Source organism: Hyla sarda, chromosome 9 (assembly GCF_029499605.1).
Source record: "Hyla sarda isolate aHylSar1 chromosome 9, aHylSar1.hap1, whole genome shotgun sequence".
Lineage (NCBI taxonomy): Eukaryota > Metazoa > Chordata > Amphibia > Anura > Hylidae > Hyla > Hyla sarda.
In genome coordinates this window covers 17,840,908-17,864,162 of record NC_079197.1, presented here as the reverse complement: position 1 = coordinate 17,864,162, position 23,255 = coordinate 17,840,908, and the positions used below count along the sequence as shown (strand labels likewise).

Below are 23,255 nucleotides of genomic sequence, written 5' to 3'. Positions count from 1 at the left end.
GGTGAGATCATGTGTATTGAGGCAAGGATCCAGATGGAGGTAACGTATGTGAAGGGGTCCAGATGGAGGGATCATGTGTTTGAAGGGGTCCAGATGGAGGGATCATGTGTATGGAGGGATCCAGATGGAGGGATCATGTGTATGGAGGGGTTCAGATGGAGGAATCATGTGTATGGAGGGGTCCAGATGGAGGAATCATGTGTATGGAGAGGTCCAGATGGAGGAATCATGTGTATGGAGGGATCCAGATGGAGGGATCATGTGTATGGAGGGGTCCAGATGGAGGAATCATGTGTATGGAGAGGTCCAGATGGAGGGATCATGTGTATGGAGGGGTCCAGATGGAGGGATCATGTGTATGGAGGGATCCAGATGGAGGGATCATGTGTATGGAGGAGTCCAGATGGAGGAATCATGTGAATGGAGGGATCCAGATGGAGGGATCATGTGTATGGAGAGGTCCAGATGGAGGGATCATGTTTATGGAGGGGTCCAGATGGAGGAATCATGTGTATGGAGGGGTCCAGATGGAGGAATCATGTGTATGGAGGGATCCAGATGGAGGGATCATGTGTATGGAGGGATCATGTGTATGGAGAGGTCGAGATGGAGGGATCATGTGTATGGAGAGGTCCAGGTGGAGGTATCATGTGTATGGAGGGGTCCAGATGGAGGGATCTTGGGTATGGAGGGGTCCAGATGGAGGGATCATGTGTATGGAGGGGTCCAGATGGAGGGATCATGTGTATGGAGGGGTCCAGATGGAGGGATCGTGTGTATGGAGGGGTCCAGATGGAGGGATCGTGTGTATGGAGGGGTCCAGATGGAGGGATCGTGTGTATGGAGGGGTCCAGATGGAGGGATCGTGTGTATGGAGGGGTCCAGATGGAGGGATCGTGTGTATGGAGGGGTCCAGATGGAGGGATCGTGTGTATGGAGGGGTCCAGATGGAGGGATCGTGTGTATGGAGGGGTCCAGATGGAGGGATCATGTGTATGGAGGGGTCCAGATGGAGGGATCGTGTGTATGGAGGAGTCCAGATGGGGGGATCATGTGTATGGAGGAGTCCAGATGGGGGGATCATGTGTATGGAGGAGTCCAGATGGGGGGATCATGTGTATGGAGGGGTCCAGATGGGGGGATCATGTGTATGGAGGGGTCCAGATGGGGGGATCATGTGTATGGAGGGGTCCAGATGGAGGGATCATGTGTATGGAGGGGTCCAGATGGAGGGATCATGTGTATGGAGGGGTCCAGATGGAGGGATCATGTGTATGGAGGGGTCCAGATGGAGGAATCATGTGTATGGAGAGGTCCAGATGGAGGGATCATGTGTATGGAGGGGTCCAGATGGAGGGATCATGTGTATGGAGGGGTCCAGATGGAGGGATCATGTGTATGGAGGGGTCCAGATGGGGGGATCATGTGTATGGAGGAGTCCAGATGGGGGGATCATGTGTATGGAGGGGTCCAGATGGAGGGATCGTGTGTATGGAGGGGTCCAGATGGAGGGATCGTGTGTATGGAGGGGTCCAGATGGAGGGATCGTGTGTATGGAGGGGTCCAGATGGAGGGATCGTGTGTATGGAGGGGTCCAGATGGAGGGATCATATGTATGGAGGAGTCCAGATGGGGGGATCATGTGTATGGAGGAGTCCAGATGGGGGGATCATGTGTATGGAGGGGTCCAGATGGGGGGATCATGTGTATGGAGGGATCCAGATGGAGGGATCATGTGTATGGAGAGGTCCAGATGGGGGGATCCAGATTCATAGTTGTCGTCCAAACGATATTTCAGCCAACAGCTATTGCATGTCTTTGGCCACATTTAGGAAGCCAAATGATTGCCTTAGGTCAGTGTCCTCCATCTTGCAGCTCTTCAGCCATTGAAAAACTACAATTGTATCGTACTTATCAGCTGAAGACCCTCAAGTTGTGGAACATTGCCTTAGGTAAACTAGTGAGTAAAATTAGCCATAAAGGTGAGATCTTAATTAGCAGAACACTTATTTGGCCATTTTTCTCTCTCTTAATACCCCAAACATGTGAACATACAGCTCTATGTGTTCTGAATGGAGGAAGGTCAGACTCCTTCTCTGGCAGCGGCTTGGCTCACCAAGAATAAAGGGATCGGGCTGTCGAAATCCAGTATGTCCCATCCTTCTCCTCTGACATCACCTGTTGGGGACAATTTTGAGGCCCTCATAGATATTGGGTCATGTTTACATTTTCCCGCGGAGTCCGGTCTCCACCAAAAGAATAGACAAGTCAATTCTTTCAATAAAATCTGCTCGGAAAGCATTGCCGTTCATGAAGACGGAACATTTCCAAATGGTCATAGTGCTGGCATGTTCTCCCGGCGCCCGCTATTTGTGGGCGGACATTCCACAAATATTCTGCTTTAGATGGTCAGCCAGTCCCACCGAAATCAGTAGGTTCCCTCGTCTAATACATGTGGCTGGTAGAGACATTTAGTCTTGTAAAGTCTGACAATTCTAATTCTAGACTCATTCTAGACTTGGAGCACTTGCAATTTGGAACGTCTTTTACAATACTAAATTAATTGATGGCTGATTCACTATATTCTGGTTTGGCAAATCTTACTGTAGATTCACCCAACTCTACTGGCTAGCTTAAAGGGGAACTCCAGTACTTAACTTCTTAGATAAGTGTCTGATCACGGTGGTGGGGGGGGGGGGGGGGGATACAGCTCGGACCCCACCAGTGATCTCCTTATGCACTTTGTGCATTGAGCGGAGGTATAAATCTCCTGTCCATTCATCTGTATGGGAGAGCTGGAGATACATGAGCGGTGTACTCGTGTATCTCCGGCTTTCCCATAGAGATGCATCGAGGGAGTTTGTCGACCACCATTCTATGCAGTAGTCACTCCCTACATGAAGAGAGCCAGGGTTTATGGCAGGAGAATGCATGGATTCCAGCAATTGGACTCCCTGCCATCATACATGTATCTTCTATCCTTTTCCTAGGGAATAAGAAAAGGGGTACTCCGGTGGAAAACATTTTTTTTATTTTTTTTAAATCAACTGGTGCCAGAAAGTTAAACAGATTTGTAAATTACTTCTATTAAAGAAAAAATCTTAATCCTTCCAGTACTTATTAGCTGCTGAATACTGCAGAGGAAATTTTTTTCTTTTTGGACCACAGAGCTCTCTGCTGACATCACAAGCACAGTGCTCTCTGCTGACATCTCTGTCCATTTTCGGAACTGTCCAGAGCAGCATATGGTTGCTATGGGGATTTTCTCCTACTCTGGACAGTTCTCAAAATGGACAGAGGTGTCAGCAGAGAGCACTGTGCTCGTGATGTCAGCAGAGAGCTCTGTGTTCCAAAAAGAAAAGAATTTCCTCTGTAGTATTCATCAGCTAATAAGTACTGGAAGGATTAAGATTTTTTTTATAGAAGTAATTTACAAATCTGTTTCTTAACTTTCTGGCTAGAGATGAGCGAACTTGCAGTAAATTCGATTCGTCACGAACTTCTCGGCTCGGCAGTTGATGTCTTTTCCTGCATAAATGAGTTCAGCTTTCCGGCGCTCCGGTGGGCTGGAAAAGGTGGATACAGTCCTAGGAGACTCTTTCTTTCCTAGGACTGTATCCACCTTTTCCAGCCCCCCGGAGCACCGGAAAGCTGAACTAATTTATGCAGGAAAAGCCAGCAACCGCCGAGCCGAGAAGTTCGTGACGAATCGAATTTACTGTAAGTTTGCTCATCTCTATTTCTGGCACCAGTTGATAAAATGTATTTTTTTTTCCAGTGGAGTACCTCTTTAAAGAAGGTCAAGGATTGGTAAAGTAGCGGCATACCTATCCATGGATTGTGTCCAGTATTTACTAATCCGCTTCTTTACCAAGTTGCAATACCACACACGACCTGTAGACAGATTAGTTTTCCACCGGAGTACCCCTTTAATGATCTACACTGCCCAGCTGCCGATCCAGTTTGCAGGGTACAATCTATAGCCGCTGCTAAATCACAGTCCTCGTATAGCAGGACGATGGGTCCGTCTTGTGTCGCCATTCTTTCCCGGATCCGTAATTACAGGGATAGCTTGAGATTTGTCATTGACTTAGACGCACTGACATCTTGGATGTGCCTTGTAGCCCTGCGCTGTGAAGCCTGACTGGCATAAATAAAGTGCTTGTCTTCCTAGCACATTGTCGTCATCTTCTCCGTGCTCAGCCGTCCATTGGGAATGGTTTTTTATTTTTTTTTTATGGCTAGCAGCGGGCTATTATTTCTTTTCTGTCTTGTACGGGGGTTGATGTATGGGGTGTATCTGATGGAACCTATGGCAGTCAGCTCTGTCGCAGCTCTGCCTCCTTTATGAAAATATATTGAGGCTATAAATACCTCCCCACCTCCTCCAGTCCTATTGGATGCTTCCTACGTAGGAAGAGGGCGATGGAAGAAAGATCTCAAGAAGGGCGACTCGGCTTCTGGTACAAGGAATTATTCAGGGATAAAAGGACCTGATGTGAGAATCTACAGCAGTGTTTCCCAACCAGGGTGCCTCCAGCTGTTGCAAAACTACAACTCCCAGCATGCCCGGACAGCCGTTAGTGTTTTTCTAATATTGGACAACCTCTTTAAGACAATGAAGCCATAAGGTCTATATCAGTGGTCTTCAACCTGCTGACCTCCAGATGTTGCAAAACTACAACTCCCAGCATGCCCGGACAGCCAACGGCTGTCCGGGCATGCTGGGAGTTGTAGTTTTGCAACATCTGGAGGTCCGCAGGTTGGAGACCACTGGTCTATGGGATCCAGACATGTTAGTGGACTCCAAATCGTGGACCTCCAGCTGTTGCAAAACGTTGGCTGTCCGGGCATGCTGGGAGTTGTAGTTTTGCAACAGCTGGAGGCACCCTGGTTAGGAAACACTGATTTAGACTATTAAAGAAGCGTTTAGTGAAAGTTTTCTAGTTAATTTTATTTTTATTTTTTTTGCTTATATAGTGCAGCATAGGCTATTATTACAAAATAAGCTGAAGACCCATAAGTGGGGTCAGTTCACACTAATTGCAGTTTTGATGTGTTTTCTTAATTTAAAGTGAGTTTTTAGTAGGGATCGACCATGCCGATAATGCCTTCGGCCAGAGACCACTGCCCCATTGCCTCCCAGATCCCCGGTTTTATAATTACCTGGGCCCGGGGTCCGCGCTACTTCTGGCTCCTCCGACGTGCTGCGCAGCGCAATGACGAGTGACGTCCTCAACGCGACGTCATAAGCGCGACGGATAAGTTTGAGATCGCGGGGGGTCCGACCAATGGGGCCCCCCGCGATCTCATGTACGGGCCCTGACAGCCCGCGGAAAGGGGGCGTGTTGACCACCGCGCGAAGCGGCGGCTGACACGCCCCCTTTGGCAATCTCCAACTCTGCCATAGGGCTGTATTGAGGGGGCGTGTCGGCCGCCGATTCGTGCGGTGGTCGGCACCCACTATCTGGCCCCCGTACAGGAGATCTCGGGGGGCCCCAGCGGTCGGACAGTGGTCAGGACAGTGGTCTTCAACTTGCGGACCTCCAGATGTTGCCGTTGGCTGTCCGGGCATGCTGAGAGTTGTAGTTTTGCAACAGCTGGAGGCATCCTGGTTGGGAAACACTGATCTACAGTCTGCCACAGGAGGCAGTAGATTCTGAAAGGGCCTAAAATTAGACCCCGTTTCCCTAACCCATATCCCCCCCCCCCCCCCAATCTCTGCTTGATGAATACCGGATTCCTCAAAACCTGACTAAACTGTATCAAAACGTGTGTACAAATTTTCATCTGTATACGGCTTGAAAAATTATGTCCGGTTGCATGTTTTTTTTTTTGTTTTTTGTTTTTTTTTAAGAAAAAAGAAAACCATATACGTTTGTAACTTTCCATTCCATTATGAATAAAGTTTCACTTGTTTGATTGAAATTCCAAGAAAAAAACTGTGCAAAGTCAAAAACCGTATGGTGAAAACCGGATGGAATTGTTCGCACGGTTCTGTACGGCTCCCATTGACGCCCATGTAAAAAAAAAAAAAAAAAAATGTATATGTATGTATAAGTATATGAAGTTTTAACTTCAGCAAGTTGTCTTGGCCGCATCTACATGCCTGAATGCACTGTATTGCTGCCATGTGATTGGCTGATTAGCTTTTTGTGTTAAGTAATTGAGCAGTTGTACCTAATAAAGTAAACTATACATTTATACAAACTTTCGGGAGATGTCGGGTGATGATGGCAGGCGCACCTTATGGGCAGCAATCTGTGTTCACTGTGGAAGTCAGAGATCCATACACCCAGCTATGCTCCAGATCTCGCCCTCTCAGCAGATGGGGGGAGGAGGTGGCTGATTTATGTGCTTTTTTCCCCTGTTCCCCCCAAAGTAACCATCAGAAACTGCACATCCACAATTTTCTCTATTTAGACCAACGTTTTCCAACCAGGGTGCCTCCAGCTGTTGCAAAACTATCACTCCCAGCATGCCCGGACAGCCAACGGCTGTCCGGGCATGCTGGGAGTTGTAGTTTTGCAACAGCTGGAGGCACCCTGGTTAGGAAACACTGATTTAGACTATTAAAGAAATAGTTTTCTAGTTTTTTTTATTTTAATTTAAATTTTTGCTTATATAGTGCAGCATAGGCTATTATTGCAAAATAAGCTGAAGACCCATAAGTGGGGTCAGTTCACACGAATTGCAGTTTTGATGTGTTTTCTTAATTTAAAGGGAGTTTTTAGTAGGGATCAACCGATTATCGGTTTGGCCGATTACCTTGCCGATAATGCCCCGGCCAGAGACCACCGCCGCCACTGCCCCATTGCCTCCCCCATCCCCGGTTTTATAATTACCTGGGCCCGGGGTCCGTGCTACTTCTGGCTCCTCCGACGTGCTGCGCAGCGCAATGACGAGTGACGTCCTCAACGCGACGTCATCATCAGTGGGCACAGTGACAGCTCAGGACGCTGCCGGAGCAAGAAGTAGCGCGGACCCCGGGGACAAGTAATTATGAAACCGGGGATGGGGGAGGCAATGAGGCAGCGTCGGTGGTTGGACTCAGGACCCCAGGACAGGCAGGGGGGAGAGAAGCGGGGTGGCGGCGGCTGCGGTCTTTGGCCCCGCAAAAACCGCTGCAGTTCCTTGATTTAAAACACCCGCTTTAAATCATTGATCTGCAGCGGCATCTGCGGGGCCGGGTGTGGTGGTGGTGGGGGCGGAATAGCCGATAATTTATACCGGAATATCGATATAAGTTATCGGCTATCGGCCTGAAAGGTCACAGATTATCGGTATCGGCCCTAAAAAAATCGATATCGGTCAATCCCTAGTTTTTAGAGACATATTGCCATGAGGCGAAAAGTGATATAACCTATAATTACAATTGAGGTGTTAGGACAGAGGTGTCAGCAGAGAGCACTGTGGTCAGGCAGAAAGGAAATTCAAAAAGAAAAGAACTTCCTGTGGATCATAACAGCAGCTGATAAGTACTGGAAGGATTAAGATTTTTTGATAGAAGTAATTGACAAATCTGTTTAACTTTCTGGCACCAGAACAATGTGATTTCCTGTATTCTTTTCCCCCATTCTGTCTCTCATAGTTGAGGTGATAACCTATGATGGAAATTACAGCCTCTCATCTTTTTCAGTGGAAGAACTTGCACAATTGGTGGCTGACTAAATACTCTTTTGCCCCATTGTATGTGTTTATAAATATATATATATATATATATTTTTTTTTTTATTTTTTTTTTATTTTTTCCAGGCAGTATTACATGTTTTTCAGAGCATTGTGACAATTATGCTTTAGTAACGTGTTTGGTTGCCATGGAGTTTTGGCACCAATTCAGATTGTGACAGCCGACAGTCCCTAGGACACAGAGGATAAGCGGCGCAACAGGTGTCCAGCTACTTCTAATCGCACCTTCCTGTATAGTAGTGTTTCCCGACCACGGTGCCTCCAGCTGTTGCAAAACTACAACTCCCAGCATGCCCAGACAGCCTTTGGCTGTCTGGGCATGCTGGGAGTTGTAGTTTTGCAACAGCTGGAGGCACCCAGGTTAGGAAACACTGTTGTATAGAATAATACTAGTTAACTCCTACTACTGGGAGAGGCATACAGAGTGATGAGATACAAGCAGGTAAAGGAGACAGCAGCACAGAGTATTTTAGCAGTGGCATGTGCTGATCTATTCGGAGGTTGGGGTTCTGTACATTCTCGGAATTCTTTTTGTGAGTGCAGGAGGAGCCATATAGACGATAAGCATCCTATCCAAGGGGGGGGGGGGGGGGAGAGTTGGGGAATATTAGTTTTCGCAACAACTTTTTGCAACATCTGAAGAGCTACTGCTCAGCAAACACTGCTTTAGGGTACGTTCACGCAGGGATTTTTTTTTTTTGCGGGTTTCCCGCTGCGTATTTGAAAGTGGGCGGGCTCTTCTCGGCTGTCCGCCGCAGTCCCTACTGACTTCAGTGGGGCCTGCAGCGGATTTTCAGCAGCGAAAATTCCGTTTTGGAAAATCTGCTGCGGACAGCCGAGTAGAGCCCACCCCCTTTCAAATACGCAGCGGGAAACCCACAAAAAAATCCGCCCGTATGAACGTACCCTTAGGGGCTAGACTTTACCTTTCAGGTTATGATGGGAGTTGTAATTGTGCGGATTGAGGAACACTGCTATAGAGCAGTATTTTTTAAACAGTTGTGCAACAGCTGGAGACACTCTGTTTAGAAAACACTGCTTTAGAGGCTAGACTCTCTTCTTTTCAGGTTATGATGAGAGTTGTAGTTTTGCAGCAGCTAGCCAGCTGCAGATTGAGGAACACTGCTTTAGAGACTAGTCTCTTTATTTCAATTTATGATGGGAGTTGTAGTTTTTCAACAGCTGGTGAGAAACACTGCTTTAGAGACTAGACTCCTTCTTTCATGTTATGATGGGAGTTGTAGTTGTTCAACAGCTGGCGTGCTGCAGATAGAGGAACACTGCTTTAGAGACTAGACTCTTTCTTTCAGGTTATGATGGGAGTTGTAGTTGTGCTGGCCAGCCACAGGTTGCAGCTTTGCTATTTGGTAAGCAGTGGCTGAGACCACATCTGTCCTGACATCTGGCGGTGGTCCTTGTTGCGCTACTGGTCCTGGTTATCGGTGAAATCAAGATGGCGGCTCTCTTGGTAAATATTTGAGTGGGGTCCTGTTAGCTCCCGTTGTTTGTATTCAGGACACCTGCTGATTTGGTACTGTAGGAGTGTGGATTGTGATGATCATCTCAGCGATGCCTGGTATTTATATGTCCGTAGTGACGCATACCGTCTGCGCCGCCGATGCCTCTGTACGTGCAGTCTCTCCTGTGAAAGCGTTTTACGAGCCATTCAGGAAGGGAACAGGTTTGTGCTGTTTTTAGGAAGATTACGGAGGAATGTCCCATAGCTATATACATGGAGATAAGGCCCACCCAGTCTGGATAGAGCTGTATTACCTGCTCTGACAATCTCAATACTATTCGTCTCTGATCTATTTAAAGTGGTTCTGTCGCATAACTAACGAGGCCGACTAACTTAAAGGGGTTCTCCGGTGGAAAACTTTTTTATTTTTTTTTATTTAAAGGGTACCTCTCATCAAAAAAACTTTTGACATATTATAGATTAATGTATGCAGAATAACTTTCCAATAGCATGTTATTAAAAAATATGCTTCTTTCTATTTAATTTTCCACTTTGAAGAAATGACCACTAGGGGTCTCCCTACCAGTCCTGGCAGCAAGCATTTCAGACTCATGCTGGAGTCCTAAACACTACGAGCTGCCAGTCTGCTTTGTTCACAAAGGAGAACACTCAGAGCTGCCAGCCTGCTTTGTTCACAGCCTGTTTGGCTGTGAACAAAGCAGGCTGGCAGCTCTGAGTGTTTAGGACTCCAGCATGAGTCAGAAATGCTTGCTGACTGGACTGATCGGGAAAAATACAATAGAAAGAAGCATATTTTTCATTAACATGCTATTGGAAAGTTATTCAACATTCATTAATCTAAAATATATCAAAAGTTTATTTGATGAGAGGTACCCTTTAATCAACTGGTGGCAAAAAGTTAAGCAGATTTGTAATTTTCTTCTATTAAAAAATCTTAATCCTTCCAGTACTTATTAGGTGCTGTATACTACAGAGGAAATTATTTTCTTTTTGAATTTTTTTTCTGTCTGTCCACAGTGCTCTCTGCTGACACCTCTGGCCATGTCAGCAATTGTCCAGAGCAGCATATGTTTTATATGGGGATTTTCTCCTGCTCTGACAGGGACAGAGGTGTCAGCAGAGAGCACTGGGAACAAGACAAAAAAGAAATTCAAAAAAGAAAAGAATTTCCTCCGTAGCATACAGCTGCTAATAAGTACTGAAAAAATTTTGATTTTTTTAATAGAAGTCATTTACAAATCTGTTTAACTTTCTGGCACCAGTTCATTTAAAAGAAAAAAAAATGTTTTCCAGCGGAGTACCCCTTTTAAAGAGGATTTCCTACAAATAAGTCTTAGTTTACTCAAGTCTAGATATGAATGTTACATAATTGTTATGGCGCCCCCCCCTCCGATGGTCTTTCCATTCCCCCTCAGAATCGCACAGGCCCGCCAATAAGATTTGGCGTAGAAGAGGTAGCTTTTTTCTCATAGCGGTGGACACGTGAGGTGGAGAGTCTGTAAGGGAAACAAATAAACACCTATATAAATGTGTAAAGTATGTTTCTCTGATATGACGACACAAGGGGGTCTGACTTCACTTGTCAATCTACAAATGATTTGATTGGAGGGGACCACCACAAGCACTGCGGCAACTGCATTGCTTACCAGGGACAGCGCCATGCATTCATTAGTGGCTATACCTGGTATTGCATCTAATCCCAGAGAGCTCATCCAATTCGTTATGTAGATAAACTACAATACTAGGCATTAGAAGTGTTTAGGGGCCACAGGGGCACAATATGTGCCTGTGACAGCCTTCGGCTGTCCGGGCATGCTGGGAGTTGTAGTTTTGCAACAGCTGGAGGCACACTGGTTGCAAAAGACTGCCTTAGGGTACGTTCACACGGGTGGATTTTTTTTTTCATACTAGGGCCGCCCCGTAAATTTACACTAAGGGTACATTCCCACACGGCGTATTTGCTGCTGTGTATTTTACTTTCTCTGTTGAAGTCAATGGGTAGGAAAATACGCAGCACCAAATACGCAGCAAATACGCAGCAAAATACGCCGTGTGGGAACGTACCCTAAGGGTACGTTCACACGGGCGGATTTTTTTGCGGGTTTCCCGCTGCGTATTTGAAAGTGGGCGGGCTCTTCTCGGCTGCCCGCAACAGATTTTCCACGACGGAATTTATGCTGCGGAAAATCCGCCACAGTCCCTACTGACTTCAATGGGGCTTGCGGCGGATTTTCCGCCGCGGAAAATCTACTGCAGACAGCCGAGAAGAGCCCGCCCACTTTCAAATACGCAGCGGGAAACCCACCAAAAAATCCGCCCGTGTGAACTTATCCTTAGTGTAAATTCACGGGGCGGCCCTAGTATAATTGTTGTTCACAGGCAAGGCAGATATTGTACCCCATAACCTGGTATTGCGTACGGTAGTGAACTTTGAGGCCTGCACTGTATGCATTGCCGCTCACTTTACCTTTGCCCATCTGGATTAGGGTACATATCACTTGCACTGGCAATCCACGCAATGCCACTCATTCCAAGTTCAGCCAATACAAAATGTTCAGAGCTGTGCCTGGTAGGGACCGAAGAGTCAATCCGAGTCAATTGACAAACTCTGCTCAGCTACATCTGCCCATTTTCCCTTACTTCAGAATGTCATAGTTTCGTAACTTTACGTCTTGTTCGTTAGATACATCAGGCATCTCCATATCTTGATTCCTGACAATAAGATCAGGTCGATTCTATTGCAACAGACTCAAGACTCGTTACCTGGAAATGCCCCGTGGGACCTGTGCTGCGTACCTATTGTCAATGATTGAGAAGAATGCAGCTTAACGATAGGTGCGAGGGAGGGTGAAGGGTTGTGGCAAGGCTGCAGGAGGAGGAGGAGCAGAGCTAGGTGTTGCCTGCAGCTCCATAGTGATGGGTTTTTGGATTTCCGTCACAAACAGCCTTTGCGGATGAATCCCCTGCAGAGCACGCTGAGGTTTCTATATGTCACCTTTTCCCGTACGTGAGCGTCCTGCACGCTGAAGTTGATGGATGAAGCCTGACATCTTCTCTGCACTTTCCAAGAAGATGAAGAAGAAAAGAGGGGGGAAGCCGCCGCGCCTCCCTGCCCGAGCTGCACTTTACATGTGAGTGTAGAACTTGATGGTTATCGGTTCGATGATGACAACCTCTGTCATGTGCGTTACCTGTGACGGCCGCATTCCCGCTTGTTTACTGGATGTGAGGGAGGTGTGAAGGTCAGATTCTTAGTGACAATCTCTTATCTTGTAAAGTTGAATACCTGCGCTCTGCCGGTTTAGCGTTGTTTTCACAGTAAACTGAGCGTCTAATCTCCTGCGTAGTTTTCCATCCTGTCAGATCCTGATCTATCCTGAGAAGCTGTGCAGTTGCCTGTGCATGAAACGGGTCAGTACTTTTGGATCTAGGGGTGAGAATATCGCCGATATGTATAGGTGGTCTTTCCCCCGGAGGGGTTACATCCGTCATCTGGTGTTTTAGCAGTAGGAAAGTCAGAATTGTTAGTCTATGAAATCTGAAGGTTCATAAGGCGTCAGCCAGGAGTCCTCAACAAAGGCCTTCAAGATGGAGGAGCGTGGAAGCCATGGAAACGTAAATAGCAGAGTATGGGGTCTCATGGTGGTTGCTATTCCCTATATAAGCTCCAATGGGGTATTGCTACCTTTTTTGTCATTGAGTACGGAGAGATGGGCGTCAGGGTGGATTATTGAGGTTGTCTGATCTTTCTTTGTGCGGCACAGTCCTCGAGATCCTAAGCCATTGGTATTGGTGGTCTTTTGGGCCACGGATGATTTGAGATTTGTGAGAATCCTTTGTGAGCTCTGCTGTTGGCTTTGGTGGTCTATTGGGGGTCACTTGAATGAAATGTGTGGGGAGTCGGACCTCTCCCAATCAGATGGTACAGTCCTGGTGGACCTCTACAATTGGCATTGGTGGTCTCTTTGGTGACACGTGTGGTTGGGATTTCTGTGGATCTTTTGTGATCAGGTGCTACAGTCTTGGGGATCTCTACTATTGCATTGGTGGTCTTTTGGGAGCACACGTGATTTGTGTGGCTCTGTCCTGATCAAAGGACAATGCAATCTTGTAAGATATGTTTAGCGATCTAGGAGACTGATTGTGAGGTAGGGGAGGTGTCTGCCATAGAGAGGCAAAGTTCATCAGATAATAGAAAGTGTGTATGAGAAATAAGCCTGTCTTCGTCCGTGCGCCTTGCTCAACCTCCTACTTTTGTATGTCCTTCTGGGTAACTATATACGCATGCATGTTCTTTATTTATTTGTGGACAAACAATCAGATTGCCTCATAGCAAATTCCTGCCATGGCGCCTCTATTGTGCTGCTTGTTTACCATTTCTGCTCCCTTTAAATGTATGTTACTGTTCCTAGCTGACTGTAGGTGCTGCCGCTCTTGGTGTCACTCTGGCTTAACTTGCCCGTATTTACCTGACTGTATTTCTTCTACTTCTGTCAGTATATACAATCCAAGCTTACTGCAGATGTCCTGCCCGTCAGTGTGTACCTGCCAACTAACATCTTGTGCCAGCTCTGACCCACTGTATAGCTATAGCCCCTGTCCCTTTGTGCCCTCTCTGGCTGACTGGTATGAGGCCGCTGTCCCTTTGTGCCCCCGCTGGCTGACTGTATGGAGTGAGGCCGCTGTCCCTTAGTGCCCTCTCTGGCTGACTGGTATGAGGCCGCTGTCCCTTAGTGTCCACTCTGACTGACTGTATATCAGGATGTCCCTTTGTGACCACTTTGGCTGACTGTATAGTGTGAGGACCCTGTCCCTTAGTGCCCTTTCTAGCTGACTGTATAGCATTAGACCCCTGTCCCGTAGTGCCCACTCTGGCTGACTGTATTGGGTGAGGAGTGAGGACCCTGTCCCTTTGTGCCCTCTCTGGCTGACTGTATAGTGTGAGGCCTCTGTCCCTTAGTGTCTCTTTTGGCTGAATGTATAACATTAGACCACTGCCCCTTTGTGCCCCCTCTGGCTGACTGTATAACATTAGACCACTGCCCCTTTGTGCCATCTCTGGCTGACTGTATTGTGTGAGGCCTCTGTTCCTTAGTGCCCCCTCTGGCTGACTGTTTTAGCATTAGACCTCTGTCCCTTAGTGCCCTCTCTGACTGACTGTTTTAGCATTAGACCTCTGTCCCTTAGTGCCCCCTCTGGCTGACTGTATAGCATTAGACCTCTGTCCCTTAGTGCCCCCTCTGGCTGACTGTATAGCATTAGACCTCTGTCCCTTAGTGCCCTCTCTGGCTGACTGTTTTAGCATTAGACCTCTGTCCCTTAGTGCCCCCTCTGACTGACTGTTTTAGCATTAGACCTCTGTCCCTTAGTGCCCCCTCTGGCTGACTGTATGGTGTGAGACCTCTGTCCCTTAGTGCCCCCTCTGGCTGACTGTATAGCATTAGACCTCTGTCCCTTAGTGCCCCCTCTGGCTGACTGTATAGCATTAGACCTCTGTCCCTTAGTGCCCCCTCTGGCTGACTGTATGGTGTGAGACCTCTGTCCCTTAGTGCCCCCTCTGGCTGACTGTATAGCATTAGACCTCTGTCCCTTAGTGCCCCCTCTGGCTGACTGTATAGCATTAGACCTCTGTCCCTTTGTGCCCCCTCTGACTGACTGTATGGTGTGAGGCCTCCTTCCCTTAGTGCCCCCTCTGGCTGACTGTATGGAGTGAGGCCTCCTTCCCTTAGTGCCCCCTCTGACTGACTGTATGGTGTGAGGCCTCCTTCCCTTAGTGCCCCCTCTGACTGACTGTATGGTGTGAGGCCTCCTTCCCTTAGTGCCCCCTCTGACTGACTGTATGGTGTGAGGCCTCCTTCCCTTTGTGCCCCCTCTGGCTGACTGTTTTAGCATTAGACCTCTGTCCCTGTGTGCCCCCTCTGACTGACTGTATGGTGTGAGGCCTCCTTCCCTTAGTGCCCCCTCTGGCTGACTGTACAGCATTAGACCTCTGTCCCTTAGTGCCCCCTCTGGCTGACTTTATGGAGTGAGGCCTCCTTCCCTTAGTGCCCCCTCTGGCTGACTGTATGGTGTGAGGCCTCCTTCCCTTAGTGCCCCCTCTGGCTGACTGTATGGAGTGAGGCCTCCTTCCCTTAGTGCCCCCTCTGGCTGACTGTATGGTGTGAGGCCTCCTTCCCTTTGTGCCCCCTCTGGCTGACTGTTTTAGCATTAGACCTCTGTCCCTTAGTGCCCCCTCTGGCTGACTGTATGGTGTGAGGCCTCTGTCCCTTAGTGCCCCCTCTGACTGACTGTTTTAGCATTAGACCTCTGTCCCTTAGTGCCCCCTCTGACTGACTGTATGGTGTGAGGCCTCCTTCCCTTAGTGCCCCCTCTGGCTGACTGTTTTAGCATTTGACCTCTGTCCCTTAGTGCCCCCTCTGGCTGACTGTTTTAGCATTAGACCTCTGTCCCTTAGTGCCCCCTCTGGCTGACTGTTTTAGCATTTGACCTCTGTCCCTTAGTGCCCTCTCTGGCTGACTGTATGGTGTGAGACCTCTGTCCCTTAGTGCCCCCTCTGGCTGACTGTTTTAGCATTAGACCTCTGTCCCTTAGTGCCCCCTCTGGCTGACTGTTTTAGCATTTGACCTCTGTCCCTTAGTGCCCTCTCTGGCTGACTGTATGGTGTGAGACCTCTGTCCCTTAGTGCCCCCTCTGGCTGACTGTTTTAGCATTAGACCTCTGTCCCTTAGTGCCCCCTCTGGCTGACTGTATGGTGTGAGACCTCTGTCCCTTAGTGCCCCCTCTGGCTGACTGTATAGCATTAGACCTCTGTCCCTTAGTGCCCCCTCTGGCTGACTGTTTTAGCATTAGACCTCTGTCCCTTAGTGCCCCCTCTGGCTGACTGTATTTTTCTTTCCTCTGACATTCCCTTCTCCTTATTGCATTTTCTTTTTTCAGATGTGTCTGCCTGTTCGTATACTGCCTGACTAGCTGTATGTCTGCTTCCTGGCTGACTGTAATTTTTACCTTTTTATTGGCAAAACACTTTTTTTGTCTGCTGTATGTGCACTTTATGGCTGAATTTATGTTTTGCCACCTCTGTCAGTGTTATTTCTTATGCACGTATGCCCTTTCATTGTGCTTCCTCTTTGTCAGTAGACACCCACATTGGCCGACTGGATGGCATGGCTTTGTAATTGACTGTACATTCATAGTATGCTATCTAGATCTTATTTATATTCTGATGTTACGTCATGTACAGTTTTTGTTATGTCCAGTTTTTGCTCTGCCCATTTGCACATTGTGTATGCCTCTTATTTTATCCTAATTGTGGTCCCTTCCTTTGCGACTGGTTATCACCATTGTCTGTCTCTTCAGCGTTGAAGGTGGTGAATCTATTGGCAGCGAATCGGGAACAATTGTTGACAGTCCGGGCCAGCAGCCGCCATATCGTGGAGAGGTGAAAAGCGATCACTACGACTTACCATCACCCACCCGTCACCCTCACCCCGGGCTCCAGTGGAGTCAACGGGCCAGACTACAGCCCGCCAGTGTTGCCTTGCGCAAGCAGGAAGAAGAAGAGAATAAAAGATCCAAAGCCTTGTCTGACAGCTATGAATTGTCTACAGACCTCCAGGATAAAAAGGTATCTACCATGTTGAACCCCTATCACTCTCCCTGTCTATGACTTCCCTTCTGTCTTCCATCAGGCTTGGTCTGTGATTTTGGTCTTTTTCTCCCGTGTCCTTTTTGATGGTTTTCAAACCTGTCCTAGTAATGTCCAAACAGGCACCTACTTAATTTTTCTGATCATCCAGAAGATAATGTGGACTATTAACAAATCTGAAGACAAGTTTGAAAACCTATTCTCATTGTAAAGTTTGTGCTTCTTTCCTTTTCCCCATGTTCCTTTAAAGGGGTATTCCAGGAAAAAACTTTTTTTTTTTATATATATATATATATATATATATATATATATATATATATATCAACTGGCTCCAGAAAATTAAACAGATTTGTAAATTACTTCTATTAAAAAAATCTTAATCCTTTCAGTACTTATGAGCTTCTGAAGTTAAGGTTGTTCTTTTTTGTCTAAGTGCTCTCTGATCACACGTCTCTCGGGAACCGCCCAGTTTAGAAGCAAATTCCCATAGCAAACCTCTTCTAAACTGGGCGGTTCCCGAGACACGTGTCATCAGAGAGCACTTAGACAGAAAAGAACAACCTTAACTTCAGAAGCTCATAAGTACTGAAAGGATTAAAGGGGTACTCCGGTGAAAAAAACTTTAAAAATAAATAAATAAAATCAGCTGGTGTCAGAAAGTTAACCAGATTTGTAAATTACTTCTATTAAAAAATCTTAATCCTTCCTGTACTTATTAGCTGCTGAATATTACAGAGGAAATTATTTTCTTTTTGGAACACAGAGCTGTCTGCTGACATCATGAGCACAGTGCTCTCTGCTGACATCTCTGTCCATTTTAGACCTGTCCAGAGCAGCATATGTTTGATATGGGGATTTCCTTTTACTCTGGACAGTTCCTAAAATGGACAGAGATGTCAGCAGAGAGCACTGTGGTCGTGATGTCAGCAGACAGCTCTGTGTTTCAAACGGAAAAGAATTTCCACTGTAGTATTCAGCAGCTAATAAGTACAGGAAGGATTAAGATTTTGTAATAGAAGTCATTTACAAATCTGTTTAACTTTCTGGCACCAGTTGATTTAAAAAAATAAAGTTTTTCACCGGAGTACCCCTTTAAACAGATTTGTAAATGACTTCTATAAAAAAAAATCTTAATCCTTTCAGTACTTATGAGCTGCTGAAGTTGAGTTGTTCTTTTCTGTCTAAGTGCTCTCTGATGACACGTGTCTCGGGAACCGCCCAGTTTAGAAGCAAATCCCCATAGCAAACCTCTTCTAAACTGGGCGGTTCCCGAGACACGTGTCATCAGAGAGCACTTAGACAGAAAAGAACAACCTTAATCCTTTCAGTACTTATGAGCTCCTGAAGTTAAGTAATTTACAAATCTGTTTAACTTTCTGGAGCCAGTTGATTTATATATATATATATATATATATATATATATATATATATATATATTTATATAAAAGTTTTTTCCTGGAGAACCCCTTTAACCACGTGTCTCTTTACCCTGTGTTGTGTCCTCGGGCCCTCTCTTACACACACACTCTACCTGTCTCCTGATGTAGGTGGAAATGCTGGAGAGGAAGTATGGGGGCTATTTCCTCAGCCGGCGGGCCGCTCGCACCATCCAGACCGCATTCAGACAATATCGCATGAATAAGAACTTTGAACGTCTCCGCAGCTCTGCTTCTGAGAGCCGCATGTCCCGTCGGATCATCCTATCCAACATGCGCATGCAGTACTCCTTTGAGGAGTACGACAAGACCCACAGCGTCCCATACTTCCAGGGCAAACCTGTGTCATTGGACGAAGGGGTAGCTGCATGTCGTGGGCAGGGGGAGCGAGGTCTCCAGTATGTGGGTTCCTGCAGCGGTATTGACGGCGATTCGATCAACACCTCGGGGGAGTTTTCCAATGAGATCACAGAGCTGGAGGATACCTTCTCCAAACAGGTGAGGCTGAGTGTTATTCCCAGGAAGAGGCGAAACCCGTAAGAGAAGCACAAATACAGGGGACATCCTAGTCTTGTATTTTTTGTAATGTTGTATTAAGGAGTCAGTCTATGGCTCTCACGTCATACAATTAAAGCCAACCCACCATCTACACATATAGAGACAGACATTTTTGTTTTAAGAAAGTCATAACTTAAAGGGGTATTCCAGGCAGGCAAAACCTTTTTTTTATATATATATCAACTGGCTCCGGAAAGTTAAACAGATTTGTAAATTACTTCTTAATCCTTCCAATAGTTATTAGCTTCTGAAGTTTTCTGTCTAACTGCTCAATGATGATGTCACGTCCCGGGACGTGAGTCATCAGAGAGCAGTTAGACAGAAAACAACAACTCAACTTCAGAAGCTAATAACTATTGGAAGGATTAAGATTTTTTAATAGAAGTCATTTACAAATCTGTTTAACTTTCCGGAGCCAGTTGATATATAAAAAAAAAGTTTTGGCCTGGAATACCCCTTTAAGTACCTGATGCTTTATTGCTCGTGTTGCCAGTTCCTGTTGAATTAATAGACTGGCTATGGCCCTGTTCACGTCACGTATTTTGTCTATATTTAGCGTGAATGCCTGATGTCCGGTACAGTAGACCAAAGGAGGCAAAAACAGTGTCCTGTTGGCTGCTGTACATCTGTATACCCCCTAAAGTATGGGATAGGGTAGGGTTAGAATTGAAAAATGGATGCCAAAAAGTTCATGGCGACCGATGCCGTTCTATGGCATTTATCAAGTAGTCATTGTATTATTTATAAGCTTTTTAATGGCCTATCTGATACCGATGCAGTAATAGCCTTATAGGACAGTGGTCTTCAACCTTCGGACCTCCAGCTGTTGCAAAACTACAACTCCCAGCAAACAGGCTTGTGTATCTCCATGGTTACAGACTACAGACAACGCTTGTGCAGTCAGATCCTGCAGTTACGTGTTACTCCATGCCAGTGGTCTTCAACCTGCGGACCTCCAGCTGTTGCAAAACTACAACTCCCAGCAAGCAGGCTTGTGTATCTCCATGGTTACAGACTACAGACAACTCTTGTGCAGTCAGATCCTGCAGTTACGTGTTACTCTATGCCAGTGATTTCAGCCTGCGGACCTCCGGATGTTGCAAAACTACAACTCCCAGCATGCCCGGACAGCCAACGGCTGTCCGGGCATGCTGGGAGTTGTAGTTTTGCAACATCTGGAGGTCCGCAGGTTGAAGACCACTGATATAGACCTTCAGATGACACACGCCTCTTCCTGAGCAGCGGATGTCAGAATGAGTGAGCAGCAGAACAGAGGGATTTGTTAACCAAATACAGAAGATACACACAAAAAAAGACGTGTAAAGTATCTGCACGATCTAGTACAGTGTTTCCCAACCAGGGTGCCTCCAGCTGTTTCAAAACTACAACTCCCAGCATGCCTGGACAGCCTTTTTGCTGTCCGGGCATGCTAGGAGTTGTAGTTTTTGCAACATCTGGAGGTCCGCAGGTTGAAGACCACTGCTATAGGTAACAGATGACACCTAGTTGGCATCCTTCACCCAAAGGCTACTATGACATCCATTTAATGGATACATCATATGACCTATATGCTCAACGGATCCCATTGGTGACGGGTGGCGCCTTTTAGACGTTCGTCACCCGCTTCCATTTTAACATATAGGTCACAAGTTAAACCGAAACAAAAAACGAGATGTGAACAAGGCCTAAGGAGTGCGGGGCATCCAGTGGAATGACTGTCTCATATATAAGTGATGGATCAACTTTAATGTATATATATATATATATATATATATATATATATATATATATATATATTCCTATTGTGTTCTCTCGCCTAGCTGTGTCATAGCGCACGATATAGCTACATTTGTCTTCCTCCTGCTAAACTTTTGTGAGCCCCCCCCCTACCCAGCTACCCTTTTTGTGTTTTTACATTTGCAGAAATGAATACATCAATTTATTGTTCCCTCTCTACAGTCTGATTATTTCTAGCCAGTATACCATGAGCAGATAGATATATATATATATATATATAGTTTTGTTATAAATCTGAGGACAAAATTTGGGCTTTAAAGGGTTACTCCGGTGGCTCTGGTGCCAGAAAGTTAAACAGATTTGTAAATGACTTCTATTAAAAAAAAAAAAAAAATCTTAATCCTTCCAGTACTTATTAGCTGCTGAATACTACAGAGGAAATTATTTTCTTTTTGGAACACAGAGCTCTCTGCTGACATCACGAGCACAGTGCTCTCTGCTGACATCTCTGTCCATTTTAAGAACTGTCCAGAGCAGGAGAAAAATCCCCATAGCAAACATATGCTGCTGTGGACAGTTCCTAAAATGGACGGAGATGTCAGCAGAGAGCACTGTGTTCCAAAAAGAAAATAATTTCCTCTGTAGTATTTAGCAGCTAATAAGTACTGGAAGGGTTAAGATTTTTTAATAGAAGTAATTTACTAATCTGTTTAACTTTCTGGCACCAGTTGATTAAAAAAATAAAAATAAAAGTTTTCCGCCGGAGTTCCCCCCCCCCCTCAAAAAAAAACAGCACCACTCCTTGTGGGTCTCATTCACTTTAGTGGAGCCGAGGTGCAATACCAGACGCAGCCTGTGGAAAGGAGTGGTGTTGTTTTTGCGATAAAGCAGCAGTGTTTTTCTAATATTGGACAACCTCTTAAAGACAATGAAGCCATAAGGTCTATATCAGTGGTCTCCAACCTGCTGACCTCCAGATGTTGCAAAACTACAACTCCCAGCATGCCCGGACAGCCAACGGCTGTCCGGGCATGCTGGGAGTTGTAGTTTTGCAACATCTGGAGGTCCGCAGGTTGGAGACCACTGGTCTATGGGATCCAGACATGTTAGTGGTCTCCAAACCGTGGACCTCCAGCTGTTGCAAAACGTTGGCTGTCTGGGCATGCTGGGAGTTGTAGTTTTGCAACATCTGGACGTCTGCAGGTTGGAGACCACTGGTCTATATTTTCCTCTATACCTTTACAAAATATTGTATGTCCCACCATGGTTTCAGCCTTGGCTGATTTTCGCTGAAACCCATAACATACCCTGCTTGTTAATACCAGTATATAGATAAGACACCATTCACAATATCTGAAGCTCAGAGCTCAGCCTTCCCCTCCCCGTTGAATGACCTCTAGACATGTCATAGGGCACACCCAGACACCTTTCACATTCATCTCAGGCAAGATAGCAGCCCCCATAATAATGTACAAAAGAATTAACTAAGAAAATAAAAACAGATTAGAAAAAAAGCATATTTCAGTATCTGGCTCAGATCAGTTAAAAAAATGAAAATAAAAAAATTAAAAAAAAGGTAAAAATCTAGGTGATACATTCCCTTTAAGACCGCATTCACACTTCTGTAATACAGACACAAATTCCAACCCAATCGTGGGTTAAAAGTAGTCCGATTTGGTTAATACAGAAAAGCATTATTCACATTAGGGCAGTGTTTCCCAACCAGGGTGCCTCCAGCTGTTGCAAAACTTCAACTCCCAGCATGCCCTGAAAGCCGAGGGGTACTCCGGTGGAAAACTTTATTAATTTTTTTGATCAACTGGTGCCAGAAAGTTAAACAGATTTGCAAATTACTTCTATAAAAAAAATCTTTATATTTTCAGTACTTATGAGCTGCTGAAGTTGAGTTGTTCTTTTCTGTCTAAATGCTCTCTGATGATGACACCTGTGTTGGAAACCGCCCAGTTTAGAAACAAATCCCCATAGCAAACCTCTTCTACTCTGTGCAGTTCCCGAGACAAGCAGAGATGTCAGCATAGAGCACTGTTGCCAGACAGAAAAGAACAACTCCACTTCAGCAGCTGATCATTAGTGGAAGGATTAAGATTTTTTAATAGAAGTAATTTACAAATCTCTTTAACTTTCTGGAGCCAGTTGATCTATATGTGTAAAAAAAAAAAAAAAAAAAAAAAAAAAAAAAAAAGTTTATTCCTGGAATACCCCTTTAAGTCCCATGATGAAAGTTTCCATGACTTGTAATGAAAAATGCCACAAAAACTGGAGGAGAGAAATGAGGGCACAATAAATGACGAAACAAAAATTCTCTATTCATAGCCTAATAGGGACACAAGACCAAGACCATGACCGTAAGTGATAGGTGTCAGTTCAGATCGCCAGACCCACATTCAGGCTAGAAATTGTCGCCATAGTACTATTACACTTGTGTGAACCAAGTCTTAAAGGGGTACTCCGGTGAAAAACGTTTTTTTTTTTTTTTTTTTAAATCCATTGGTGCCAGAAAGTTAAACAGATTTGTAAACTACTTCTATTAAAAAATCTTAATCCTTCCTGTACTTATTAGCTGCTGAATACTACAGCGGAAAATCTTTTCTTTTTGAAACACAGAGCTCTCTGCTGACATCTCTGGACAGTTCTTAAAATGGACAGAGATGTCAGCAGAGAGCACTGTGCTCGTGATGTCAGCAGAGAG

General features: G+C 45.7%; 1 protein-coding gene across 11 annotated transcripts in view; it reads left to right on the top strand.

The window, feature by feature from the left end:
• Positions 1-23,255, top strand: part of IQSEC2 (IQ motif and Sec7 domain ArfGEF 2) — a 227,854-nt gene that overhangs the window by 177,791 nt on the left and 26,808 nt on the right. For 9 of the 11 annotated variants that reach the window (XM_056541237.1, XM_056541235.1, XM_056541234.1 and 6 more), the window contains 2 exons: positions 16,526-16,793; positions 18,362-18,748. In XM_056541237.1, coding sequence (XP_056397212.1) covers positions 16,526-16,793; positions 18,362-18,748 — 655 coding nt within the window. Of the gene's footprint in view, positions 1-12,067; positions 12,301-16,525; positions 16,794-18,361; positions 18,749-23,255 lie in introns of those variants that run through there. The other 2 variants (XM_056541241.1, XM_056541238.1) reach the window with 2 other exon arrangements.